This window comes from Lichenostomus cassidix, chromosome 17 (assembly GCF_008360975.1).
Source record: "Lichenostomus cassidix isolate B80296 chromosome 17, HeHo_3.0, whole genome shotgun sequence".
Lineage (NCBI taxonomy): Eukaryota > Metazoa > Chordata > Aves > Passeriformes > Meliphagidae > Lichenostomus > Lichenostomus cassidix.
The window spans coordinates 4,193,562-4,220,513 of record NC_139497.1 but is presented as its reverse complement, the minus strand read 5'-3'; the positions used below and the strand labels follow the sequence as shown (position 1 = coordinate 4,220,513).

At 39.3% G+C, this 26,952-nt stretch overlaps 1 protein-coding gene across 1 annotated transcript in view; it reads right to left on the bottom strand.

The window, feature by feature from the left end:
* The window catches only part of MED27 (mediator complex subunit 27), an 81,778-nt gene that overhangs the window by 29,280 nt on the left and 25,546 nt on the right, over positions 1-26,952 (bottom strand). Inside the window, exon 3 of the mRNA XM_085076962.1 lies at positions 20,912-21,042. Within this exon, the coding sequence (XP_084933088.1) occupies positions 20,912-21,042 (131 nt within the window). The remainder of the gene's footprint in view (positions 1-20,911; positions 21,043-26,952) is intronic.

Below are 26,952 nucleotides of genomic sequence, written 5' to 3'. Positions count from 1 at the left end.
CTTCTAACTTCTGACGTCCTTTGCACGTCTCAGTTTGCTCCTACATACAAAAGATGATGGCTGGAATGAGAATTTACAAACCCAGACGAGAAAACGCAGAGCGGGGGAAAAGCAAATGGCAATAGATTTGCTCAACCACTTGGCCTATTTTCATCTTAAGAGAAAGACATTCATGGAATTCTCAGAATTACATACAAGCTGAAATTTTATGTCCTAGAGTTGTTCTGTTGTTCTACCTTCAAAAGGTTGAAGAGATTGTCTAGACAAACTCTGTCCCCATCGCTTCCCTGGAATGCAAAGGTTGTTCAAAAAGGGTCTGAAGTCAGACTGCAAAAGATTGTACCCAATAATCCCCATATTACAGCACAGAATTTAAACTCTTTATAGACAAAATTTCGTATTAGGAACTATCCTAGGTCTCAAAAAATGGAGACATTAACACTTTCTTATTGCAACACCCTGAGTTTGTCCCATTCTATCCAAAAAAGCTTTAAGTCACTTCATCAGTGTCTAATCCAGTGTCCTAATCCAGATCCCTAAATATCCTACTCAGAAAAGAACCAAAGATTGAACCAAGAGGACTTCACCTCATTAGATCTTATCAAGTACTAAAACAATTCCCCTACTGTAATTTTACTGGTCTGAGAGAAGATTTTTAAAGCAACCAACCTCCTTCTCCCATTTTTTCTTCTTCTTTCCTTCATGACATAGTTCATGATTTTTAAAGAGGTATTAAAATTGTATTTTGGACACAAAATCTTTACTTTAAAAAATGCTAATAGTACCATTCAGGGGTAATATTCTGAATGTGCAGAGCCAGCCAGTCCATCAGTTGCTCTCCAAGGCTGTCAACACTATGAAGCAGTATTTTTATTTTAATGCAGAAGAGTAATTTTTTCCACAAACATGCCAGATTATTACTACAGAAGTCAAAACAAAACAAATCTACTTCATGAACATCAGCGACTAAAATTAATTCAAAATATTACACTTCAAACCAAATCTTGCTATGAATACACAGAAAAAGCAACGCTAGAATGAAGTAATAGAGATATTAGTTGAAAAATCTCTCTGCCATTTTGCCAGTAAGTGTACACATAAATCCTTTAGTCCCTATTAGAGAAACAATGCCTGGAACAGGCAGAAGACACCTCTGAAGCCAGAAAATACTGTTTAGAAAGGCCTAATTATCTATGCAAAACACTCACCGAGAAGTTTCATGCTAAAACATCAGGTTGACAACGTAGAAATAATTCAGGAACCATTTTGGTAGATAAATGGTCTTGTACCATCTCTTTGATTCACATAAAGGTCCCCCAAAAGACAGCAATATAGGAAAGCAATTCATTATAAATGCCTTTCAATTCCACACTGGACAGATGGCTTCGCTCTCTAATGTGACCTCTCTTTTTAATTTTTTTTTATTTTTACTGGATTAGATCCAGCAATCCAGTGTTAGTGTGATGTTTAACAGCTTAGACAAGACTTAAATAGCATTTATCCCACACAGTGTTTCACTTGCATGCTGTTCATTTTTTACACCCAATACAACAATTTAAAGATTAGAAATATAGGTATTAATGACAATTTTCTGGGGAGGTCTTTTGGAAGAAAGAAAATTTTGCTAAACGATCTTGGGAAGATGGAGAAAGAGAAGGGGGAAAAATACACATTTGTAATATGCAAGAATATCTTTCCTGTACACTCCGTAGAAAACACTACACAAGACTAAAATAAACTCTACAATTCTGCTGAATCTGGATTCATGATATTCTGGAGAGCAACAGGGGAAACTCTCCACACATCCTCTCACTTACTAGCACAGCATTTACTTGCTCACAGATTTGAAATTTTTTTTTTTTTTTTTGGCTTTCAGTTAATATTTTCAACCCAGTTAATAATTTCTTTTCACATGTGTGGTATTTCAGAAGCATGAGCTGGCCCTGCTGCACATGTTGGGTTGGTTGATGAAGGCATCAGGGGACAGCGTTTGCCTGCACTCATTCCAAGAGCTACAGAAAAGCTATTTTTTGCAGAACCAAGACTCAACATGCAACTTAAAGATTTTAGCAGCAGCAGGATTTAAAATATTGTACACTTTATAAAAAGACTCAATAGTTTTCAGGCAGGCTGATTAGAGAAGTAGTACATTTTAACACATACAGGGTAATCACAGTTCTAGTGTGATTTATTCATTACGGAATTTAAGTTTTAATTCCATTCAGCTACCTGCTAGGCAAGTCTCTGCAGGTAGCAAATTCAAGTTGATAGAAGGCTTTTCAGAAGCATCAATTAACAATAGTTATTAAAACAGTGACCTCTGCCAGCTTTGGTGAGATGACACTTCCTGCTTGGATAGGCAATGCAGAGCGTGAAAAGAAATTCAACACCACTCACGCTGAGAAAGCGACTTCACGTCTCAAGACTAAATTAGACAGCTGGCACCATCCCTGACATCTGTACAATAATCCTAGAAGTCTCTGCCTCCCTGCCCATATTCCACAGGTTCTGTTGGTTTTTTTTATTTTTATTGTTAATGCAGGCTCTTGCTTTTTAGCTCTGCAGCACCTCTATAAAATGCTCATGTTTCCTGGCTCTGGTACCAAACTCGCTTGTTTTGAGCAACTTCTCCTCCAGCTCTGAGTTTCCTTGCCAGGCTGTTTTCTCATGCAGTTGTTAACACCGTCCTCTTGTCCTTTCTGAACAAACTGCTTCAGCGTTTCCTCTCTCTTCTCACCCAATTCCCAACTTTCTCATGGTGGAAGATTCCAGCCAGGATTGTTGGCTCATCTTTCTCTTCCTTCCTCATCTGCACACTGACTTGGTCTCTGCTACTCCTTTCCAGTGCTTCTGTTCCTGCTGTAAAATCTTTATTCATGGCACGTCAACAAGGAAAAAACATTCTTTCAAATAACTAACTGACTTCTAACTACCAGGAGGTGAGGTGAGGGCAGAAGGAGCAAATCTGAGTTGTACACAGTTCTTCAGTCCTGGGGCTAAAGCACAGGATGAGCAGGAGGGAGTTTCAGCACTGGAGGGTGTTGGCATTATGAATCCACAGGTGTTGGAAGAAGTCAAGATGTGTGGGCTGCAAGAACTCATCTGCTAAGACCCCTTGGACAAAGGTGCTAAGGAACAAATTTGCTAAGATTCATGCCCAGCTCCACTCCACCCTTAGGAGGAGAAGGGAGACAAGACACATTTGAAAGCACTGAAAGATCCAAACCTGAGACAAGACACACTTCCACTGATTCTTACAAATCCGCTTGTTTCCAACTTTGCTACGGATGTTATTTCGGTCATAGAGGAATTATATTTTATTATTGAGTGGATGCAAAAGATTAAGTTATGTGCCTAAATAGTCTAGCAGTGTTTACATATAAACACAGGGTGGTCTGCTGCAAAAGCATATGCACACAGAGCTGTATCAAACACTCACCATCTGCACTTCTCACTCACAAAAGGCCAAACCTGGTACAGCACTTAAGGATGCATGTGAAATCGTTTGTACAGTTCTCCAGAAGCCAAGACAGAGTGTTTAAGGGCTGGATTTACTAAGACATTTAGAAACCTGAGGCTGTGATTCAACAATTTTCAGGCTTCAGCACCAACAGTGACATAAGGCACTGACACATCCCCTCCTGCACATCGTTCAGCCCCCTCAACTGTGCTGTGCTGGAGGAGCTGCTGCTCACAACTGAGCTGGCTTGGAAAAAAAAAAATGAAGTATTAGTTTAAATCCAAACCAGTTTCATGACTCAACTCCCAGTGTGGCTGCACACACAGTGTGCCACCACAATTCCTGCTGGCACTACACATCATGGGGCCAGGAATGGTGTACATCGGGGTCATTCTATTACAACAATAAAATATTGGTTTATGGTAAAATGTTGTTACTTCAACGGCATTGTTTATACAGCAAACACAATTCTGAATTCTTCCGTGCCACCGTGAGTCCACTGCTAAGTGACGTGGTGCAAACCTGCTTGGAATGTCTTCAAAGGTCTGAGCTGACAGCGATGGCACAGATGAACACAGGTTCTCCTGCTGAAAGCTTTTGGAATGCAAACCTGCTGCTGAATCAAACAGTCTCTGGACATCTGCACATTTACATTAAATATGAACAAACACCTCTGTAACACACTCTGAAAACACATGTTGTCAGTGCATACTTTGTTTTTTAAGACAGAGCAAAAAGACATCTGTTCACGACACTGAATTCCAGTGCACCACCTTAAAAAGCGTAACTTGAATAAGGAGAATTTTAAGTTACAAATAGAGACCTTGCAGTCCAATTCCCAGGGCTGTTTTATTATAGTATTGAAATAGCTTTCTTTGTACTTACGTGGAAAGCTCTTCAAAATGCCTTTAATTCACAGCAGTAATCATGAGAGGAATATGGATATTAGAATGTGTGAAAACTGGTTAACAAAACAAGCATGCATCTACTTTACAGTCATCACCAGGATCCTGCCTGAGCCTGCACTGGTCTGGGCTTTATGGAAAGTATTAACTCCTTGAGAGGAAAACCAGATCTCCCTTTACAATTCAGCATCAGTGGTAAAATCATTTCAGGACCAAAACTCCACAGCAGGTATGTATTGCTTACATTTCCACTTCCTCATGAAACAAGATGTTGCACCACAACCCAACAATAAATGCTAACAGGAGTCATTTCCAGGGCCCTGGGTAAGAATCTGAATTATAACATCAGTGTTGATCTACAAGGATGGTTCTTGAATTATTCCCAACTTGTTAAGCAATTTGTGCCCCATAGAGCAGAGCAGTGCAAAAATTCCTCAGGAAAAACTCAAGCCAAGAGATCCATTCAGAATCCTTTAAAAGGGACAAACAGGTGTTTACACACATCACAGAGAGCTGTCCCCATGGTGCTCCAAAGCTGGATAATGCTCTTCCACCCTCTCAGAGTTCACCTGGGGTTGCTGGCTCTGTGCTGTGAGGTGAATCCCCCTTTTCTGCACTCCCAGTGAGTCCTGCAGTGAGGGACAGGGGATTAAGCTGGTGCTGATCTCAGTAAACACCAGACGGTGTTTTGTCAGAGGCCTCAAATAAGGCATCGAGTTCATCCTGCTTCTAGGAAATGGGATGGGCTGGGCTGGTTTTCAGCACCTGCCCAGCCAGATTCCCAAGGGAGGTGAATGAGGCTCTCTGCCATCTGGGAAAGGTCCCACTCACCACCTGATGGGATCCTGACACTGTGCATTACTCCACACTGTGACTGAACCTGAGTTCAGCCTTCTCAAGCTGGAATTCAGTATTTTATAACCTGTTATTTCCAGCTCTGCTATTGAAGATTTACTGCACCAGCAAAGCCTTCTCACTCTCTTTCTTTGTGCTTTATTTCTCCCTCAACAGAGCAGAAATTACAGTACTTACCTCCTTTTATGAACAGCAACAGATGATGCATGATACCTATTATTTATTCTATACTTATGAGAAGCAGTGAGATTTTACCTTTGGGTGCAGCGACTGACTGAATAGGAAACACAGGATGTTGTGCCCAGTTAGATCTTTTTATCCCCTGTGCTTGACCAAGACAGGCCCTGCTGGCAGGAAGAGATCTTAGTGCTCACTTCTCTTTGCCACACCAAGTCCCAGAACTTAGTGAAGGCATCACAAATTCCAGAGGCTGGGAAGAAGAGAGGATTTAAGGGTTTAATCCTCTGGAGAATAGCTAATATATCAAAACAGGAGAGCAGAGCACATTTCATGCACAGGACCAAAATACACAGGACTAGCCAAGTAAAGACTCAAATTTTAGGCCTCATCTATAGACTTCAAACAGCCACTCAAAAAAAAAAAAAAATATCATTCACTTCAAGATTTTGTTAAAATTATAAATTGTGGTAGAAACAGGCAAGTCTTAATATCACTAGTTCTAAGGGTACTTAGGATACTTGATATCAGCCTTTAAGGATCCTTAAGATCAATTTGTTCTTCTGTAATTAAGAGGGAAGCAAAGGTGAAGAAAAAAGCAGAAAATATGAGACATATATGTTGTACAACCCACTGCAGTTTATTACACAAGCTTTTACCCATTTCAACTTTGGTGATCACTTACTTTAAGTTTTCTTGAGGGAATTTCATAATTAGTCCTGATTTTTAGGTCTTCAGAATTATGCTTTGACCAAATACTTCGATCTGCCTGATACTACAGAGATAAAAATCTATCTTACAACTCAGAGGTTTATCAAAAGAATCCTTCAAGGTCATTTTCACACTTCAGTAGAAAAACTGGAGATAACAAGTACAATTAGACATTTATAAACTCCAGGCTCTCCCAGTACAAACATTCAGGAGAGAGAAGCCCTTCTAAACGTTATTTTATAAAAAATACGCTTTCATCACTTCTTCCTCCAGCATGACAAGCTGTTCCTTAGGTTGAGATTTTTTATAGGGCTTATGGAAATTAATTGCGTGGCTTCCACTGAAAGTCAACGTGGGGGAGGAGGGCGAATTCCCTTGAGGAATTCTCTGAGAAAAACTCTCTCCTTAAACAAGAAGGTAGGTTGAAAGAAAGGGCTGGAACACCTGGGCTTGGGGAACACAGTGCAGACAGTGCAGCAAAGCCATGGCAGAAATTCACAGCACCTTTTTGGCCATTTTCCCACTCCTGTAATCAGATTCCTTCTCGTTTTTTATTTCCTCTCACACAAGGATCATGTGCAGCCCCAGCAGAGATCAGACAGGTTTTAAGCTCACTGTGGCTTTGGAAATGTTGGAGCCTCTGAGTTGGAATTTAAAGTCTTTCATGGGGCTGAGAGCTGGACTAGAGCCAAATACCACAGGAAGAAATACAGAAATTCAGAAGTGTAGTCCTGTACCTGCACTGCTTGACATCACCTGCAGAGCTTCCCTAAAAAATAAAACTTAAACTAGGTTTACTAAGCATTTATGCCAAATATATCTGAAGTAGAATAAACCCTGCAAAATTCCCATGGCTGGTGTGACCAGGGAAAAAAGCTCAGCCTACTAAAAAATAATATCATTCTGTTTAGACTAAGAGAGAAAAGTGCCCAAGTGACATCCAAGGAATGAAGATCTCCCAAGGTAAATACAAATATGATAATTAACACTGCCTAGGCTTTGTTCCTAAACACATTTCCCTATCCACTTCATGAATATCGAGCTCAAAACTTGTGAAGAGCGAATTCCTTTAAGGAATGTCAAGTTGGTTATTCAAAGTAAAGAAATTCCAAATTGTCAGATAATTTCTAATAGTAAATAGGTGCAGACAGAAAAAAAAAAAAAAAAAGACTGTCCACTGTAATGTGACTGAGTGGAATGAAATAATCCACCTGTTCCTGGACTGTACTTGGTCACAAGCCAAGGATTTGGACTCTGCCAAACAACCTCTCACAAGGGCTGCTAGAGAAGGGCCAATAAAACATTTCTTGCAGACCCTGCAGACAACACGAGCCCAATGAACCTTTTCTGATCAGCAGCCCCAGTGTCTGGCCTGTCTGTCAATGCCAGTGGCTCTCAGCAGGGAGTGGTTTATTATTCTAATAAGATGCTCCAATAAAGAGAGGGTCAGCCCTGAATCACTGCCATGAGAAGATTTAATTAGATTTTTGCACTGACTAAAGACATTCCCTGCACACACACGAAATTTTAAATATGGAGATAAATGACAGTGTATTTTAAGGCAAGGTTACTTTTGTTTTCTTTTTGTTTCAAACTTCCTCTTTCTGTTTTTCCTTTCCTTGAGGTAACTGTTTATGTTACAGTTACGCTGTCCAAGCTTAAAGGTTTTTTGTGAAAAAGAGTTCAATAATTTTCTGATTAAAAACTCTCTAGGCAAACCTGCTGAAGTATTCCACCCAATACAGAGCTCTATAATTTCTTAGGAAAAGCTCTGAAAACCCATACCCAATTAAAAATTTAAAAAAACCCAACAAAACAACCCAAATTCGCTTCATCACAGAGTAAAAGCTGCAGAACAGTTTGTTTTGAATACAAGTACATTATATGCCAACGCATTATTATTAATATGCTATTTTAATTAAAAATATTCTGCATCAAGAAGAGAAAGGGGCTCAGCTGTCTTAACACACAGCTGCAAACTACCTGCGCTAGCAGACAGAATGTTCATTAAGGGTAACCTCATATCAAAGATTTTTCTAAAAGCCACCAGAGGAACGCTGAAGTCAACCACGAGGGCCAGGGCTATTAGAGCTGTTTCAATCATTAGGAAACCATTATCTCAAATTCATGCTGCTACCAGGATACAGGTTCACCCAGTAACATGACAGCAAATTATATGATTAATTAGCTCCCACATAGCTACAGTGAGTCAACCAGTTGAAACTGATGCCCTACAGAAAGATAAAATATTACCAAATGGTAGCTATGGGCTCAAAAGATCTTCCTGCAGTTACACTTCCAAACATCAGTGAATTTGCAGATGTTTTAAGGGAGCTCCCCATCCACACTCTCTTTGCATTCGCTGCTCACTGCACTGATGTGAATTTCTGTATTTTGCTTTCACCATTTAATTATTTTCACTTTTTTGCCTAATTGCAATCATCACGTTTCCTGTAGATTCAAAACATAAACTACTCATGCATTCAACCAATGGCAGAGTCATTCTTAAGAGCACTTCATGGGCATTTTTAAAAAGGACATAAAATATTTGCCATTGATTGTATTGTGTAACTATTTGGCAAAAGACACAAGGAGACAAACGCTGCACAACTCTGAAAAGGAAGATGGGAAAGCTGGAAGAGAAAGCTTAACTGAGAACAAACAATTCAAATTACATCCACCACTGAGAACTTCCCTGCTTTGACTGGTGTCCTGTACCTCATTCCATCAGCTGAGTCAAGTGAGAAGTCAGAAACAGCAAAAGACAAAACATGGGCAAACAAAAGGCTTGTTTTATTCTTTTCAAGGGCTATAAAATCCCTCCAACCTCCTAAAACATGAAATTAAATACATGTGAGTACAATACCCAGCATCACAGTGGTTAGTGCTACCTGACACTGGAGAAGCTCTGCTCACTCACACCTGAAGTTTCCTCAGTATTTTCTCTCCTTCCCACTCAGGAGATGGGAATGAACTATTCATTTAAGATCTGAAAGCAAAGGGAGTCAGCTGTGGACAGATCTTATGTGAGAGAAAACAACTTCATCCTTGAAATTCTCCAAAACAAACCAGAGCAGGTTAAGAGGTAAGTAAATACTTGAAACAACCTGAAATCTAAGGACCATCCAACAACCAGGTTCTCTGTGCACCTTCTTCACATCAGCATTTTAAGGTGTGTTTTGATTCCAGCAGAAGGCATTTGAGAGATTTTCAAAATGCAGACCTGTAAGATCCAGCTTATACTGACACTTTAACAAAGCAATTAATGCAAAAGCAAACTGTTCACTTGCATAAGAGCTTTCTGGTGGAGGCTGATGTCTAAGACACCAAAAATTAACTGGCTTTAATACACACCAGCATAGAAACTGATGATTCAACTATGGCACTGCTGAGAGATGCAAAAGCCCAGAGCAGGAGAGAAAGGAGGATATTGCAACACTCAGGCTTCAATATCAGAATCTTTCTCCCTATCGATGACTTCATAAAAAAGTGAGGGAAGACAGCAATTGTGGGACAACAAGAAGAAATTAGTAGCAGCAGATAATATTCTAGTTGTACTCGCAAAAATTATAATTGATTTTCTGTCTGTGGTGTTAAAGTTGCTATCTTTGCTCTGAAAATAAATTTTCATTTAAAAAGCATAATCACGTGTTAAAATAGTTCTACCTGGCATTTTCTGTCCTCAAGCTCATTTTACAAGGGGGATACAACAGCCACCATTGCTCTGTCATGTCAAGAAATCCATTTCACTTCCTTAGGAATACCTAAGGTTAGAAAGCACTAAATTTGCTTATCCTCTACTATGCTGTTAAAATCATGTTGTAGAAGAAGGAACCTATTGTCTAAATGAAGAGCAACTTCCAAACTAGAAAAGATCATGGAAGCATCAACACTGAAATTTTTTTCAAGCCAAATTTCACATTTTTAAAAGATCACACAACTATTCTTTTAAATGCCAAGCACTCCTCCTTATAGCACTCCTTGCAGTTAACTCATCAGCTTCTCACTGTGGGTTTTTTAAGCAGGTTACTATTATCTACATTATTACTTCATGTAGTTTCTTCCAAAATACCTGTTTTGTCCTTCCACCAGCCCCAGCCCTCAAACCATCCTTCCCAAGGGTTCACAAGAAGTGAGCTTTCAGCTCTTTTTAAGACCTGTCTACATGGCACACACAAATCTGTCATGAGCAAAAGCATCATCTTTGCTGAGCAACTGTCAAAATGCAAAAGCCAAAATGAAAGAAGGTTGTGCATGCAAAATAGGAAAGTAGAAAAGCATGGGTTTTGGCTTCAGGGGAGTTCAGCTTTACAAGGCTATTTTGGACACAGAAATTACATTCTGACTTAAAACACATCAAAACAGCAGGGCATTTTTTGCCACTCCTAGAGTACATTTGGTTTTAATACCAAATACTGAATACAACAATCAGCAAAGGAGCTCAACAATTTAGAGGCCACAGAAGTTTAGGCAGCTTGACACAGACTGACAGGCTCCAGCCAGGCTTGTGTGTAATTATTTCATGTGTTGGCACTTTGTCTTCCATCACTGCAATGAGCACCTAAAGGCAAGAACACAAGAGATACAGGATAATACATCACCACTCATTTATCACAACCAGTGCTGACAGAGGATACTGAGAGCTTCCTATTAGGCCTTGCAAGTAGGAATTATCTGGTCATTCATTCCTCACAGCTGTGTCATTCCTGGACTCTGGATTTAAAAAAAAATCACCTGGTCTTGAACAACCAACAATAAAAAAATCCAGACTGTTCCCCTGGATTTTAATGCCTTCTTATCCCAGCTTTGTACCAATATTGCTCAAGTCACTCCCAGCATTCCTGCACAGCTTCCAGATGATAAAATTCTCACCATTCCCATGGGCAAACTGAGGCACAGAACAACTCAACAAAACAGTTAATTTGCTCTGCAAGAGCTTGTTTAGGAGTATCTGTATCTTTAAGTGCTTTCATGACACTGAATGAAAAGGCTGAACACTATTCCACAATCCCATTTTGGGAAGGATGGAATCAAAGCATTACAGGCAACAATGGAGCTTAATGATCATACACAGAATACAATCTTTATTCCATTTCATTCCAGGTAAGCTCAGCAAAAGTTAAATAAGTGATTCACTGTTTTGCCATGAGCTCTGTGCCATACTCTTGCTTTCTTTCCCAAAACTGAATTTCAAAGAACAATCTTGAGCAACACAAAAGCATAAATTTAATTTCAATGCAAAAAATGCTGCATGGAGGTGCTTTTGGTTTCTAAAATTAGAGGGCTTACTACAGGATTCCCCTGGCCATGACTCACAGACAATAAAGACACTGTCTGCAGCCACAGAAAAAACTCAAAACCAAGTCTGCCAATGTTAACAAGGTCTTCCCTGTCCAGTTTTTACTCCCTGTAAATTTAACAATCAGGTAAATACACAAATAGTAAGATGAATGCACCTGTGTTAATTAAAAATGGGCATCACTATTAATACACTTATTTTCACAATAACATACATACACATACTGCTGAGTAACCTCACTGAAATTGAAAGGATGGTGTTATTCCTGTAGGGAAAACCTACACAACAAAATTAATCCATCAGGAATAAAAATGACACAGAGCAGCACCTATAAAGGGATGAAAACTCAGTCACTTCACCCAGTGAAATTTCTAAAGGTTCCATTTTATTTATTTTTTTCCCCACTGTCAGTTGGGAAAATGGGACTAGCAAAACAAGTGTACCAAAATACTTCAAATCATTACAAGTGAAGATTATATTTAGAGGAGAAAACTATGAAGTCATCAGCTGGAATTTGCTACCCCAAGCTTTCTTCATTTAACCCATCCAGGGCTCCTTGTAAACACACCAATACGCAGAGAATGCCCTAAAGTGAAATTAAAAAGTAACAACAGTTATTTTTAACAGCAGGTGAAGAAAGCAGAGCAAAGCAGTTCTCTGTAGTTAGAAAGGACATTGAGGTGTTCTCTCAGAGCCCACAGGCTGCTCAGGAGCACAGAGCCTGGAACCAGCATGGTCCCCAGGATGGGAACAGCTGAGCTCCAGGACACCCTGACCATGCACTCCATCACTTGGGAAAACTCCACCCCTTTGTGGAGTTACTGTTGAAACTACAGGAGGCCTAAATGGTCTTTATTTCCAGGTACAATTTGCATTTTGGCAGTTTTTTTTACAGTGACACACACCTAGAGCTTCCTTCTCCTCAAGGGTTCCCATTTAAAAGCACTTTTATTCCTCCTCCCCGTGTAGCTGTTTAGTTTTCCTCTCAGACAGACAAAGGTTTCTTTGTAGAGGCACAAAAACAAGTCAAGAATTAATACATTCACAATGGGCTTCTATCACATCACATTACACACTATGATTATACAATAAAGCTGGTCTGGCTAAACCACCAAAATATGAAGGCTTTTTCACTCCACCTTATTCCAGCTCTGCTCTTCCTGCTCCTCATCTCTGACACAGGAATATACAACCAATGCAGATGGAAACACTTGCTGTAATGCATTTCTGAATTTGGCAAGAGGCAGTTTTAATTTATTCTTTTCAGATTGATTGTCTGCTGCAGTAAAGCAGCCTCGAATCCCCATCCCCCAAATAGCAAAGCTAAAAAAAAAAACAAACCAGGAATGGGGGGGTCTGAAGTAATGTTATTATAAAATCACAGCTTTAGCAAAGCTTTGATATCATTATTAGGTTCATACAAATTTCCTCTCTTATCTAGCTTGTTCTTCACTGTCTTAATTAGTTCAACCATACGTAGTTTGTGTTCTTTTTAATTTTTTTTACACAGAAACAAGCAGTTAAACTAGTATTTGCAGTCTTTAATTACACATTAAAATCTTCATCCTTAACTTTCTTTTCTACTGAAAGTACAGGGATTCCCTACAGTGCAATATTAATGTTCTGTTCTAAATGCTGCAAGGGCATCTTCTAATGGTTGGGACTGTGGAACAACTTTTAATTAATTGCCACCTTTTAATGGCACGGCTCTCACACAAACATTACCTTTAAGGCAAACATACATCAAAGAGTCAGAAATTTGCTCTTTTACAACAGAGCTGTGGTCCCTAGTAGCTGTAAACTCACTGAGGGTCTGCTGCTCTGTATCTGTGCATGTTCTGGAAACAGCAGATCAAGGCTGGTACACAGAGTCTCCAAAAAAAATTCATCTTTTTCACTCCCCAAATACAGCGTTCCAGTTAATCTTCCCCAAAGTAGATGGGAATGATTTCAAATTGCTGCTCTCAGGCAGGCAGGGCTCCACATCACACTCACAGCAATCCTGTTTGGGGGATTATTTGGGGGGTATGACAACAAAATACCAACAGGCTCCAGCCCCAGGTGCTTTTTTTGGCTCATGTGGCCACAACAGAGCTCCTCACATCGATCCACAGTGGCTCACTGCACACTTGTAAAAAAAGCTCTGCACTCAGTTAAGAATTGTGAAATCTTAATTGCATGCATTCTCTTTCCACAGAACTTGGTTAGAAGAGTTGTTGAAAAGTGAATAAATAAACCAGATTTTTCCTCCATGTTAAAATAAACTGCAAAGTTTTCCATCATAACTGATGTTAGTTATCCAGAGAAGCTGTGGCTGCCCTGCATCTCTGAAGTGTCCAAGGCCAGGATGGATGGAGCAACCTGGAGAGTGGAAGTGTCCCTGTCCATGGCAGGGGGATCAGCTTTAATGTCCCTTCAACCCAAACCATTCTGTGATTCTTTAATGCTTATTTCAGTAATTTACCACAGATAAGGCAACATCCAAGGTCCTTGTCTTTTGTATTGTATGGATAGAAATTATTCTCCTGTTAATGAATATCATAAGGAACATTTAGTTTTAGTCAAAGTATTTCCTTTGGACAATCTGTGTTGATCAATGCCTGCTGGTTTTTTTGTAATTACTTTGTAAGAAAATATGCAGCTGTATAGTACTTAATGGAATGAAATTAAATTCAGCATATAACTACAGCCAAAAAAAAAAAAGCATTGATTTGGCATAACAAAACAAAGAAGATTACTGCAGAAACCCCTGCTGTCACATATATCAACATATTAGGAGATTAAATCAAGATTAAAATGTTTAAAAGAATTGTGTTTCTGAAGATGCACAGAGCAGCTAAGCTTGTGTTCTGTATCTCTGGTATCTGAACAGGTTACAAAACACCTGCAAAGTCCCAAAGTTAACATGATCCATAACCCAAGGGAACAGCACTGAAAACAAAGTAGAGACATCAAACAAATTAAGAGCACCTATTTTAAAATTTCCCTCATACTGAAATAAATGTTCAACGGGATTATTCCTTCTTTCTTTGTTGGAGCAGTTTGGTGAGGTATCTCTGGCTACAATAGTAAGATGACCACTGTTATATTCCTGGTATATTATTTGATCTCACTGCAGTTGCTTAATAAAGCTCTCCGTGAATCAAAACTGCACTGTGGATTTTTTTCTTTCCAGCTACATTATACTGAGTGCTAAACAGTAAATACCACATAACAGACAGATTGCCATTACATTTAATAGCAGACTGTTTCCCCCCCACCTCACATTTAAACAAAACACACCCAAAGCAGCAAGACAAAGCAACAGCCACTCACAGAGCTCTGGAACATTTATCCCTGCATTAGGAACAAACAATAGCTGCTTTTTAAAAGCTTAGACTCATTTGGATGAGAGATGACAAGGACTGGGTAACTCACTTGTGTTACATCTGAAATCCAGAAAGGGCAATGCAACACCCACCAAAGGGCTGCTCCCTTGGAAATCTCAGCTCAAGGCAGGTTAATGATGGAATTCCACCTTGGAATTGTCCCTCAGAATTTGTTATACAGATGGGTGCAGTCGAGGAGATGCTTTGGGATCCAGGTGTCCTGGCTACACACCCCCTGAACCAAAAATACACTGAGATCAGGGATAAATGGTAGCACACTGCAACTCCCCCTAAAACAGCTTCACAAAGAGCTCTGCAAAAGTTCAGCAATTCACCCAAAATCAAAAGAAAACAGCACAGTGATGTGATCCAAACTGTGCACAAGACATCAAATACTAAAATTAATGTTCAATCAACACGGTACACGGCTGCAAAGTAATTAAACTTATTCTTGCAAATATTATTGTCTTACAATACAAAGGACTAATTTTTAATCTTTTTTGCTTTCATATAAAAGGGGATTAATTTGTGGAGCAAAAGGGTCACATGTTTCAGCAACATGCTCTTTTACAGTTCCTGTTGCACTGTCTTGCGAAACTCAAGCTAAAGGAATTCCATGAGAAACTTAAACATGAACAGGGATATGAAATGAGCTCCCAGTATTGAAAGTTATTGGCAACTGATCTCTTCCTTATTAATACAATTCCCCATCATGTACGAGAAGATATCTCCATGTTCCAGAATGCAAACAGAGTTTTAATCTTTAATTATATTCTCAACCTCAGCTCTTCTGGAGAGAAGTATAGATGTGGGGCTGAGGATTATTTCTTTATTACATTATCATCTCCATGGTATTTAATGAATATTGATACTTAATGCAGCTTTGCCAGTACAGGCAAAGAAGAATTTTACAACTGCACAAGGAACTTCGGATGACTTTTCTCAAAACAGAAAATACAGCCACACACTTTGCTCTTCTACTGTAGAATACTTCAGAAGAGGCCCAAAGGTTGGAGTCCAGCTCCTGATACTGAATTATTGCAATAACAGTACTGGAATGTAAAATAACCCCAACCCTACACCTGGTGTCACTGAACTGCACCAGATTCATCAGGGAATCACAATGGTTTGGGTTGGAAGGGACTAACACTGCATAATTTAAATATTCTTGTATTCTCTATGAAAATACAAAACTAATGAGTTTATCAGCTCAAGCATGCTTTGCCATTACTTTTAGACTAACCTGCCTCTTTCTTTCACAATGAAAATCCCTGTACATGGGAAGCAATTAGGTGCTGTTTATAAAATGAAATGCTGAAAAAATGCTTTCCTCCAAAAAACTGTTTGCAAAGGGCTCACCAGGATTTTTCCTTAATGCAAAAATGATAAATTATACAAGTCCAAATAATTTATTCCGGCACATCTGATGACTCTTAAAAACAGTAACTTTTTTTTTTTTTTTTTTAAATATTAAATCCTTCCTTAAGAGTCAATTTCAGTATCGTGAAGAAATCTCATGACCAAACCCAACAGAATCTGACAGCACTAATTATATGACAGAAGCATTAAACATCTAAGACACTAATGCTATGACAGAACAGAACACCACTTTGACTATTCTGGTATTGAATCAAGCTCCAATAAACACGGAGTTTAGGACAGCTGTGCAGTTCTGTTCCAAATCCAGATGAACAAATACCTGCTGGGCCAGGAAATTAACTTTTTAAGGAGATCACTCACTATGGAGCATCTTTAGCTACTACAGTTTCAAAGGATGCAGAAAGTATAGACTTCTTTTGAACATATCCTTCTTCTCTAGAAGAATTATCTAGATGCAGAGGTGCAGAGAGCAGATCAGAGATCTCCTCCATCTCATCCAGAACAAGAAACAAAACCAAAGTGACCATCCAGAGTCTCTATATGCTTGAGTTCTTGTTATCTCCTAAAAGAAAAGTGATCTCCGCAGATTTTTTTGCTCATTTATCTAGAACAGTATCATGGACAGCACTGTCTTTTCCTTTATTAAAAAAAAAAAAAAAGGAAAGTAATTTTGCTGGCGTGCTCCTAGCAATCGCGTACAAATTTACAGAGATTTTTACTCAATCTATTACAATATTTTCACTGTCAGGTTAGGGCATACATCAGACCACAAGAGATTTACAAGACAAGTTGAAGAGCCTTAAAACAAAAAAACTGGACTCTCTTTTACTCAAACCTCTCTGTTCATTGAGCCTGAAGTTGTCAAACAAGATCCAGACTTCCACTTGTTTATTGTTTATAGTGTGCTTATTTCTCCAAAACCACTAAGTGACAACAAATGACCCTAAAAGGCACCATAAAGGGCAATAGCCTCAGTACCTTCTGTGGTGATCAAGTTCTTGTTGTGGCAATTTTCTTGCAGACAGAGAAGACAGACGATTAATCTGGGAGCACTGAGAAAACCCCACAGAACAGAGCCATCAAAGTCACAGGGTTTCCAACCAAGACCCCTAAAAATTCCCATTAAAACTAACTGACCCTCTGCTGTGTGCCACTGAACTCTGCTGCATAACACAGACAACATCCTGGGCTTCTCTTTTCTTCCTTCTCCTTTATCTCAGTGCTGTTGTTTTCCAGCAGGACAGTGACACACTAGACTCCCTGCGATCCCAGCAGGAATTACCTCCGTGGGCTCCCTGCTCTCAGCATCCCCCGAGAGAATTCTGCTCCCTCAGGATCATGGAGACAACTTCAACCCTGCCAATCTGCTTTTGAGATGTGGTGCCAAGCAAAATAACACAAGATTAATTAACTGCACCAATTACTACATTTCAAGAAGAAAGAAAAAAAGCAACGCCATCATTTCTTATTGTCTTTATTTATTGATTCCCAACTCGGTTTTCAGCAGGGCTGCACAAAATGCTTCCCTAGTCACTCAGAAGGAGCTGACAGCTCTCAGCACTTCAGCAAACACTGCCTTGAGATTCCTGAACAGAAGGAAGAACCAGCAGCCAGATGAGAGGCATGTGAGGGAACGCATCCATTAGCACGTACACGGAGATGTCTTGTTAATAGAAGACAGAAGGAGGGACAAAGCAGGCAGAGAAAGCAGCCAGCAGTTAGTCATTTTCTCACACAGATCATTTGGCTGGGACTGAGACACACATCAATCCAGCCTTCCTTTCTGCGCTTTCGGAGCCAGGGAAAGCCAATGCTGAAAAGCAAAAGCGAACGCCAAAAGCCGCTCTTCAAAACTGCTCAGCACCCTTAGAAACCTTCAAATAACAAACAGGGAGAAAATGCAGATTTTTCTCATTGTGGTTGCATAGGGCAGAGAACTTCCATTTTCAAAACCACCTTCTGGATTCAAAATTGCTGCTGCTGTTTCAGATATTCACTAGTGAAAAATGAGAGCTTCTTGCCTCCAAACCAGAGCACATCAGAAGGCAGCCTGAGGCTGGGGAAGAAAAGGGGTGAAGACCCAGCAAGAATCACTTTTGCCATCAGCAATGCCCTTTCTCCAGCTCCTTCTGTGAGCATCAAGTAGGAAGAGATGGCAGAGCCTCCAAAACAGGCTTGGGTTTGCTTCGCTTGATTGGTTTCTTTTAAAAAAGTGGCATTTTGGAGAGGAAAGAAGAAAGGCAGAGCAGGGATAAAGACTGAAAGCTCAAGTGAGCAGTGAATTGACACAAAACTTGATTTTCTGGCTGTATCACACCCTTTATGAGAAGAAACAGCATTTGGGTATGTTTAGTTTGTGGAACACAGCCCAAGTCTCACCCCAGCAGCAAAGATCAAAGACCTGGGTGAGCAAGAAAATTGCTCAGCTCGCATCACTGCCACTGAGAGTGTAAAGTGCAATAGCAAAAGTTACTCATGCAGTTTCTTCAAAGAACAGCACCATAAATAAGTAGATCAGTAAAATGCTCTCTAATTCTACCTTTAATTCAAATGGAGACATGTTTACTATCAAACTAGCCATGTGCAGGATCTGCATAAGAATAAATAGGTTTTAGAAGATTCTGTGCCCAAATCATCACCTCTGATGCCTCCTGAGCAAGTGGTTCCTGCACTCCTTTGCTGGCAGAAAAGAATTACTGCAGTGTTGATATTTGCTCCAGCCTGCTCTCCTGAAATGACATTTTGGCATGCAGCTGGTTTCAACAACTTCTGTTTAAGAAAAACTCTAGATAATATAGTTGTGCTCTGAACATTTAATAAACACTTGACTCATTGCTACTCAGCCCAATGACTTGTCACTGAACTTAATTTTAATAGCATGCATCAAAGCAAAAATAGACCAAGAAATAGTTACCCCTTTCTTGATGAATTAATAAAGCTTAAAAAAATATAAATAATCCTTGAATTGCTATGGGAATATTAGTATGAAGGATGCCCTTTCAAGGAGATCTGCAGTTTTGCACCTGGATGTTTTGTTCTTTTGCATTTTATAAAGAATGAAGGGAAAAAAAAAACCCACAGCATGATTCATCACTATTTGCATGAAACTACAGCAAAATCAAGATATTAAAATCCATTTGTCACACTTTTTCTTTTTTTAAACACTTTTCATAAGCCTATTTTCATACATCTTTTCATAATCTGCTTCTGCCCTGTGTTGAAAACAAGATATTAAGCCCAACAGGTATTTGATTTGCTTTAATATCACTATTATTCTCTTAAGACACACCGAGACAGCAAACAAGAACAAATATGGAAAGGTCAAAGAGAAGCCAGAGAGGAGGAAACCAGTGACAGATAAAGGGCCAGCTCAGCAGAAACACATTTTCCCTGTGAATAATGCTGGAAGTGGTAATAAGATACTGAAACATAATTCAACTACTGGCTAAAGTTTAGCTACCACACTAAAATTTCAGTCTAGCTGCAGATCCTAGGTAAATGCACCACTGAAGGAAAATCATCTACAGATAACAAGACATACAATACTTTTTAATGTGTATATTATGCATCCCACATTAAGATTTATACACCTGCAACTGTTTACGAACAGATTTTTCTATGCAAAAATAGAAGTTAGCTCTTTATATATTTCTAGCAACTAGAGACACCATGATTAAAAAATAAACCAAACAAAACATCAGAATATTTCAAGACCTCTGAAAAATCTGTGATAACTGATATCACAATACTCCAGTTTATAGACTTCCTGGAGAAGTCCATTTGAAGTTCCAGATATTCCAACAAAGGAGGAAAACTGATCAGCCAGTTTGTCACCAGATACCCCTTGTCTATCACTCATATCAGAGAAAAACATCTGGATTTCAAACTACTGCTGGAGCCCCCTTCAAACTGCTCTCCCCTGTCTGATGTATTGGTAAAACAATAGAACATTTGATGGATTCTTGAATTACCAGCACTTTAAAGTTAATATACAAGGGGAAAGCTCTATTGACTCCACATTTCCTTTAAGAAAAAACCCTCTAAACGTAGAGCTGTGGAATCTGGTGACAACAGGGACTTTTATTATTGCAACTAGGAGGTTTTTGGTAGCACAGTGTTTATACATCAGTGACTCTTGTTTTGTGAAGAAAAGCAGGCAGCTTCCACAAACTACAAGGATGCTCAGCACAATGAACAATTGCTTAGCACTTCATTTTCTACATACTAATCATTTTCTTACATGTAACTAAATATTTCAGGTGGTTTATTAATTTATAAGCCTCGTTGTGTACATCTCTGTGTTTCTGGCAATGCTACACAGGCTGCTTAAAGTGTTGATACTCTCTGTCCTCAAACACTTTCTAAGTGTCCTCATAATTGCTTGTCACCTGTAAAAGAGGTTTAGATCCAACGCAAAAATTAACATATGGTGAACAGATGGACTTGGAACAGACGTTTGCCGAGAAAGTACTCACACCAAAGACTTTTTGGCTTCAGTCTTTTTAGGACCTTCAGAAAAGTCCTACCTGAAGCTCCAAGTCATACTAATCAGGTGAGCATCATTCCTCAATGACAACCTCGTGTTGCAAAAAGCTTTTTAATGACCTGCTACAGAGAAAATTTGTATGGAACGAAAATGCAAGCACGAGGTTGCTTATCATGATCATTGAGAATTAAACCAAAAAAAACAGTAAGTTAGTAAGAAATATTCCCCCCTCCCCAGCATGGAAACTCTTCCAAATATTCCATTACTTACTGAGGAGGCAGGACAAGAGTTGTTGGCTGGGCTTTTGGTCTGCGCTTTGCAGAGACTCCCATCTGGTTGGCCGAACGTTTCAGAGACTGCTGATTCAAGAGGCCAGATGCCAGCCCAGCATGGTACTGCAACTGGATAAGAAAAAACAGATATATATATTAAAATCACACCACTGCAGTACTCTGTCTGTGTCAGACCTCTGCTACCTGTGGCACCTGATTCGAATTACAGCCAGTCAGGGAGTTAATGTGTGGTGTTTCAGATATATTCAGATATTCTTCTTGGGTGGAAGACAATAGGGACAAAAGCACATGGAAAAAGTCTGCTGTGCAATGGGTGTGAGGAGCAAGTTATGCATTAGGGCAAGTAAGATGATGAATCAAGGACTTTCTCTCAAGTCTAACTCTCTTGAAACTTGGGTTTGCTTTTAAACATTGAGGCTGTTTTTCCTCTCTAGGGACTAAGCATTCTCACTTTAGGAGGAAGATAAGAGGAAGACAGATGCAACCCTTTCACAATATAAACCAGCTTTTTAGAAATAACACTCATCTTTTTCTTCTTAAACATAAAACCACAAAACATTTGCAAAGGACTTTCTACCACTGTAAAGAAAAATCTTGCTTTTAAAATACCTGCTTGCACATCTCCATAGCACTGCAGAACAATTCACATTCAGTAGCTTTCTCCTCTAAACTTTTCTTTTCCTTGCCAATAAAAGACAAATTTCTGAAGGACACAACGTGAATCGGCAGGATTTGGAGTGCACTCCCACAGCTCTCAGATTTAACAACAGCTACAGCTCTGCCTGCCCTGCAAGCAGCTCCAAGTGCAACAAGTTCTCTGAACACTTTCAATTACATTCTGAGCTCCCCATTTATGAACTGGGAAGGGAAGGAAGATTCAGTGTCAGACAAATGCAATTTCCTTCATCATTCCACTACCTGGATCTATGTGTTCATCAAATTGTCTGACGATTTGTTCTGAAAAAGCAGAACTGTTTCACATGTTAACACCTCTAACCCCATGGTCTGCACATTAAAAAATGAGTTATGGTCAGGAAACTGATTTAAAAATGTTCAGAAAATAAAGTGATCTTAGACCAAGCTGTCCTACAGGGACTGAGTGACAAAGAGGGAAGCAAAGCTTGGAAGTGATGTACTTGAAACCACCTGAGAACAGGAGGGAAGTGATGCCCTGAGCCAGTTTGACTCAGATGTCACTGCTCAGCACATGCAGAAGGATTTCTATCAGGCTCCTGGTTCCCCTGGCTGCTTTGCCTCGTGATCTCAGCCGTGGCACAACACGAAGACACATTGCATTCCTAATGGGAAGAGAGCTGAGCTCCACCAGGCAAGGGGGGGATTTTATAACCCCAACCGATGTATTTTGCTCAGATTTGTTTTTCTCCGACAGTTTTCTGAAATGAAAAAAAATCAATGAGAGCGATGGAGGGTCCATGTTTGAAAGGTGATGTTTCAGTGTCAGGGCTTAGTTTTCAATCTTCACTACCTGAACGTGCAGCGAGTGCAACACTTAGGGATTTAAAGGCAAAGACAGCTCTGGCAGAAGAGCCCCCCGACTCCAGGATATACTTTTCCCTTTCCTTCTTGCATCTTTTTGGGCTGCTGACACCTTTCACTGATGTTCCCTGTGCAGGTATTTCAGGTAAACAACATTCTTTGGACATTTGCTCAGAGATGGAGGTAAATCACCAGTGCTGATCTGAGATGGATTTTAAAAGCAACCTCTTAAAAACGTTTCATAACCTCCCAGTTAGTCACATTTAGTGGTCAGGAATAAAAACCAACTGAAAAACAACAGAAGGAGTTAAAAAGAAATAGATTCTGAACCACAATTTTGTCCTTCAAGGTTGACTCCCAGTGATTACGTTATTTTTATTAATTGCAAGTATTTCTTCATAATCTACATTTGCTCTTAGGAATGCAGGTCCAACTGTCAAAACCTGTAAGGGCCATAAAATATTTACCAAACCATCTTTATAATGGGAGAAAAGGTCAAAGTTAATAAAACTGACAGGCAGCTTCTGTCCAGCTTGATTTATACATTATTAAAGCATCACATACTGTACTGCACAGAGTGCTCCTTTTTGGGGACAGAGGGTGTTCACTGAAGGGATCAGGAAATTGTTTCTTAATCGGTTTTCTGAGGAGCAGAAGCAAGAGTGAAAATAGTGCCAAAGCAGGACCACAAACACCAAAACTACAGCCAGGAGATTCATGGTCTGATGGATAACACAGGTGCCATGCAGTTGCCTTTTCCTCTTACAAAATAAACACCTTTGTCTGCCAGCATCGACCATTACACAAAATCTCAGCTAAAACCACACCAATCCCCCCCAGATTTTTGCTTACTAACAACAGAAGGTTATTTCCAAACGTATTCTCTCCACCTGAGGGAAAAGTGCTGAAATGCACTGGCAGAGGATGTTGTGGGTGCTAAAAGGCTCCTGCAGGGAGGCTGAGATGAGCTCAGGGGACACAAACCCTTTTTGGGGTTAATGAATACACAGAAACCACACGGAGCAAATCATTCCCTTATCAGCTGTGAAGGAATTCCCCATCTCTCCAGCAAGCAGCCACGTTTTCCACCTTTGGGGAATTCCAGCTGGTCTGAGTGAGGCTAAGCTTTTCCTCATGAAATATTTTTCTGCATAATATCAATAAGATCGATTCTTTCCCCCCAATACGTGCAGATGAAACAGAAAATCTATTTCAGAAAACCAAGAAATCAAAACCAGCAACAACAAAAATCAATTTACAACATTTAGCAGCCAGGGTATACCCCAGTGCCAACTTGTACAGGTTTATGATGAGTCTCATGATAGCTGATATTTTTCTTAAAACTGCAGTTCCAAGTAGAGGTGTGAATTCTACATTTTTAAAATCAAAAATGACTCTTCTTAGGAATGTAGGAAAGGTACTGAAAACAACACTTCAATATATAGAAAAGCTTTACATGAAGGTAAAAACAAACACAACTTGGATTGCTTTTAGTTTTTTCTTTCAGATTATTTGTCTGTGTTAATGGCCACATGGCTGTATTTTCCAGAACAAAATACTATCACTAATGTTTCACAGGTGCCATAATTCACATTTTCAGTGTTCCTGAGTATATGAAAACTACATTTATATATTAACAGCTCTTAATCATCCTCACTAAATGAAAAGCATCAACAGAGAGCACTTGGGAGTTACTTTTCTCACAGCTGTAGCTGTAGAGAGGGCAATTTCTCCATTCAAATAAGATGTATTTGGCTTTCACATGAACTATTTAAGAAAAAAAAAAAGTTGTGTTATACAATTACAAATTTGATTTAGCTCTGAAAGCATTAATATCTTTTAGGGAAGTTAATCACATAATATCTCTTATTTATTCTACCCCAGGTGACTCTTGCCAGAAATAAGGTACTGCACCTCCTAAAACAATGAAAATAACCAAAATGAACTCCATCCCCCAAAAATCCTGTCTTGTGCAGATCATCTTTAAGATTTGGAGCAGACAGGGCAGAAAAGGCCCCTTTGTTTAACAGAAAAGCACTGACCATATCGTGACAAGTTTCCATCTTAGCCTGTAGGGCTACTCTGCAGTGGATGTTATGAAACCACAAACATGGGCATAGTGCTCATTTAAAACTTTAAAAACGAAAGCTTCATCATTAGACTCAAGCTGGGTCTAGAGGTCTTTAGTTTACATAATTCATGGGCTGGAGATTTTGCATGTGCTGACTGCTGCCCAAACAAGTGAGTACACTGCACTTACTGCCAAGGCCATCCAAAGTTGCAAAAATTGGTTGAAAGAAGGTTAGAATCAGGGGAGAAAAACCAAAAAGTGAAAAAGAAAAAGCCAGTTGGAGCATTAACAACTGATCAACTCACAGTTGCACACTACACATTCACATTTTGCTATTAATTAGAGCTTTCTAAGCACCAACACTTTTAAATAGTGAAATCAGAAAAATTATTTTCTTTGCAATCCCATTACCCTGCTATTTCTTTTCATTCTTATGTAAATACTTACTGACCACATACATAAACAGAAAAACCTTTTTTCAGATCTATGCAATGGAAAGTTTATTTCCATTCCTCCAAGGAATGCCTTTTAGAGATGCAGCTGACAGACATTTCCTGAGTTCCCTGTAATCCTGGTGATGCACATTTGCCTCCTTTAAGATGCACAGTGCTCTGCCCCTCATTATTAAACTATTTCTCCCTTGCAGATAACAAGGGATTTGTCTATTATGATAAAACTCTATTTGTTCTCTTGAAAAGAGCAACGAGCAAGCAAGCAGGACACTCCCACAGTTTCATCTCTGCAGACTAAAGCAGGCAAGAGAGAAATTATACTACCTTAATTGATATTTTTAAGCTTCTTTCAGATAATGAGGCCTGTTTGGAAATTCTCTTTTTCTCCAAACAATGTTTGATAATTTTAAGATAGCTGAATTCTTGACTTGACCAAAACAGCATCAATAAGCCAAAAAAACAGTCTCCATTTTCTTTACTCATTGGTTTTCCTCTTATGGAGCTGGCTTGCAGGCTTTCCAATTAATAGCAAATTGTGTCTTTGCTCTATTTTACTGTTTAATTAGGACACTTTATTCTATTTTTTTAAAAAGTATTTATGCCCCCCAAACACTTTCCAGTTTACAAGAATATTTAAGCAAGAAACACCTATCCATGATGGGAAAAAAGCTGCTCCCATCCCATACTTTTTTAAATCCCTGAGCAAAAGTCATTACACCTTTTGTTAAACACCCTGATCTGACTAAACTGTGACAATAATGAGCTCACACTTCTCTAACTGTCCTCTTTCCTACCTGGGCTGGGGGAACTTCAGGCTTTTCTCTCAGGTCTCTGCCCTCCCTCCCTGACCCAAGGAGCTCAAAACCAAGCGGAAACATTTTTATTTATATATATATAATGACACAACAGTCAGAAATGCATTGATACATATCCCTGGTTTTAACGCCTTGTCTTTGCTACAGATTTTATTCCATTGTCTCTGAACTCCTATTTTTGCTGAGAGTGCTGTTTTAATTAGTGTCAGATTTCAGCCTGAAAGTGTGCTCTTCCCATACTTTTCTTTCGAAAACATTGAAGTTCTGCTGATGAATGACTGCTGATGAATGTTCCCTCACTCCAATATTGCTTGCAAGCCTTTGGCTTTTTACCATGCAGAGATAGCAAATCTGGTGGCATTTTCTTCAAGGAATTGGTCAAAACTTCAGCATCTGCATCCTTGCTGCCAATAAAATGACCTGCACTGTTCAAAGTCTCTGCAAAAGCCACTAGTTCTCCTCCACACTTCTTGAAAAAATGTTCTGGAATGCATTTAATAGTTACAGAAGTGACATATTCTTGCTTTTTGGATAATGTCAACACAAAGGGATACCACACAGCCACCAGGCTGAATTTTAAAGAGATCTAGTGTTTGAAATGGATAAAGAGGCAGAGTAATCATAGTCTGGGGTTACAAGCAACTTTATTTACCTCTTTTTATTCAAGAAGAATAACTGTATTTTAAGCTTAAAATGTTTATACCTCCAGGTTTTCTGAAGGGTTTGAACATACATATTTACTGAAAGATAACTAAATGAACTGGCATTTATTTCACTGTATATGCAGCTACAACACAAACACATAACAGAATCACAAAAAACAAAGTAAAATTATTACACTGTGTTCTGCATCTAAATGACAGAATTAAAATCAGATATAGCAGCACAGAGCAGCATTTTCGAGTAGCCCTGAGCTGAAGACAGGTAGTTAGGATTGTCCACGAATAGGCAAATGTCTTAGTGTCACTCTGTGTTCACAACTGTGTGTTCCTTTAATAGACTTCACTAAAGTCTAAAGACCCAGGAAGTGCACATGATCAATACCTGACAGAAAATCCTAATTCCTTTTTGACAGAAGCATTATCTTTGTATAGGACAAATAATCTGTAGCAGGGGAAAGTCATCATTAAAACTCAAGATAAGGACCCAATTAGTACTTTCCCCCAGTGCTCCGTGCTCCCTT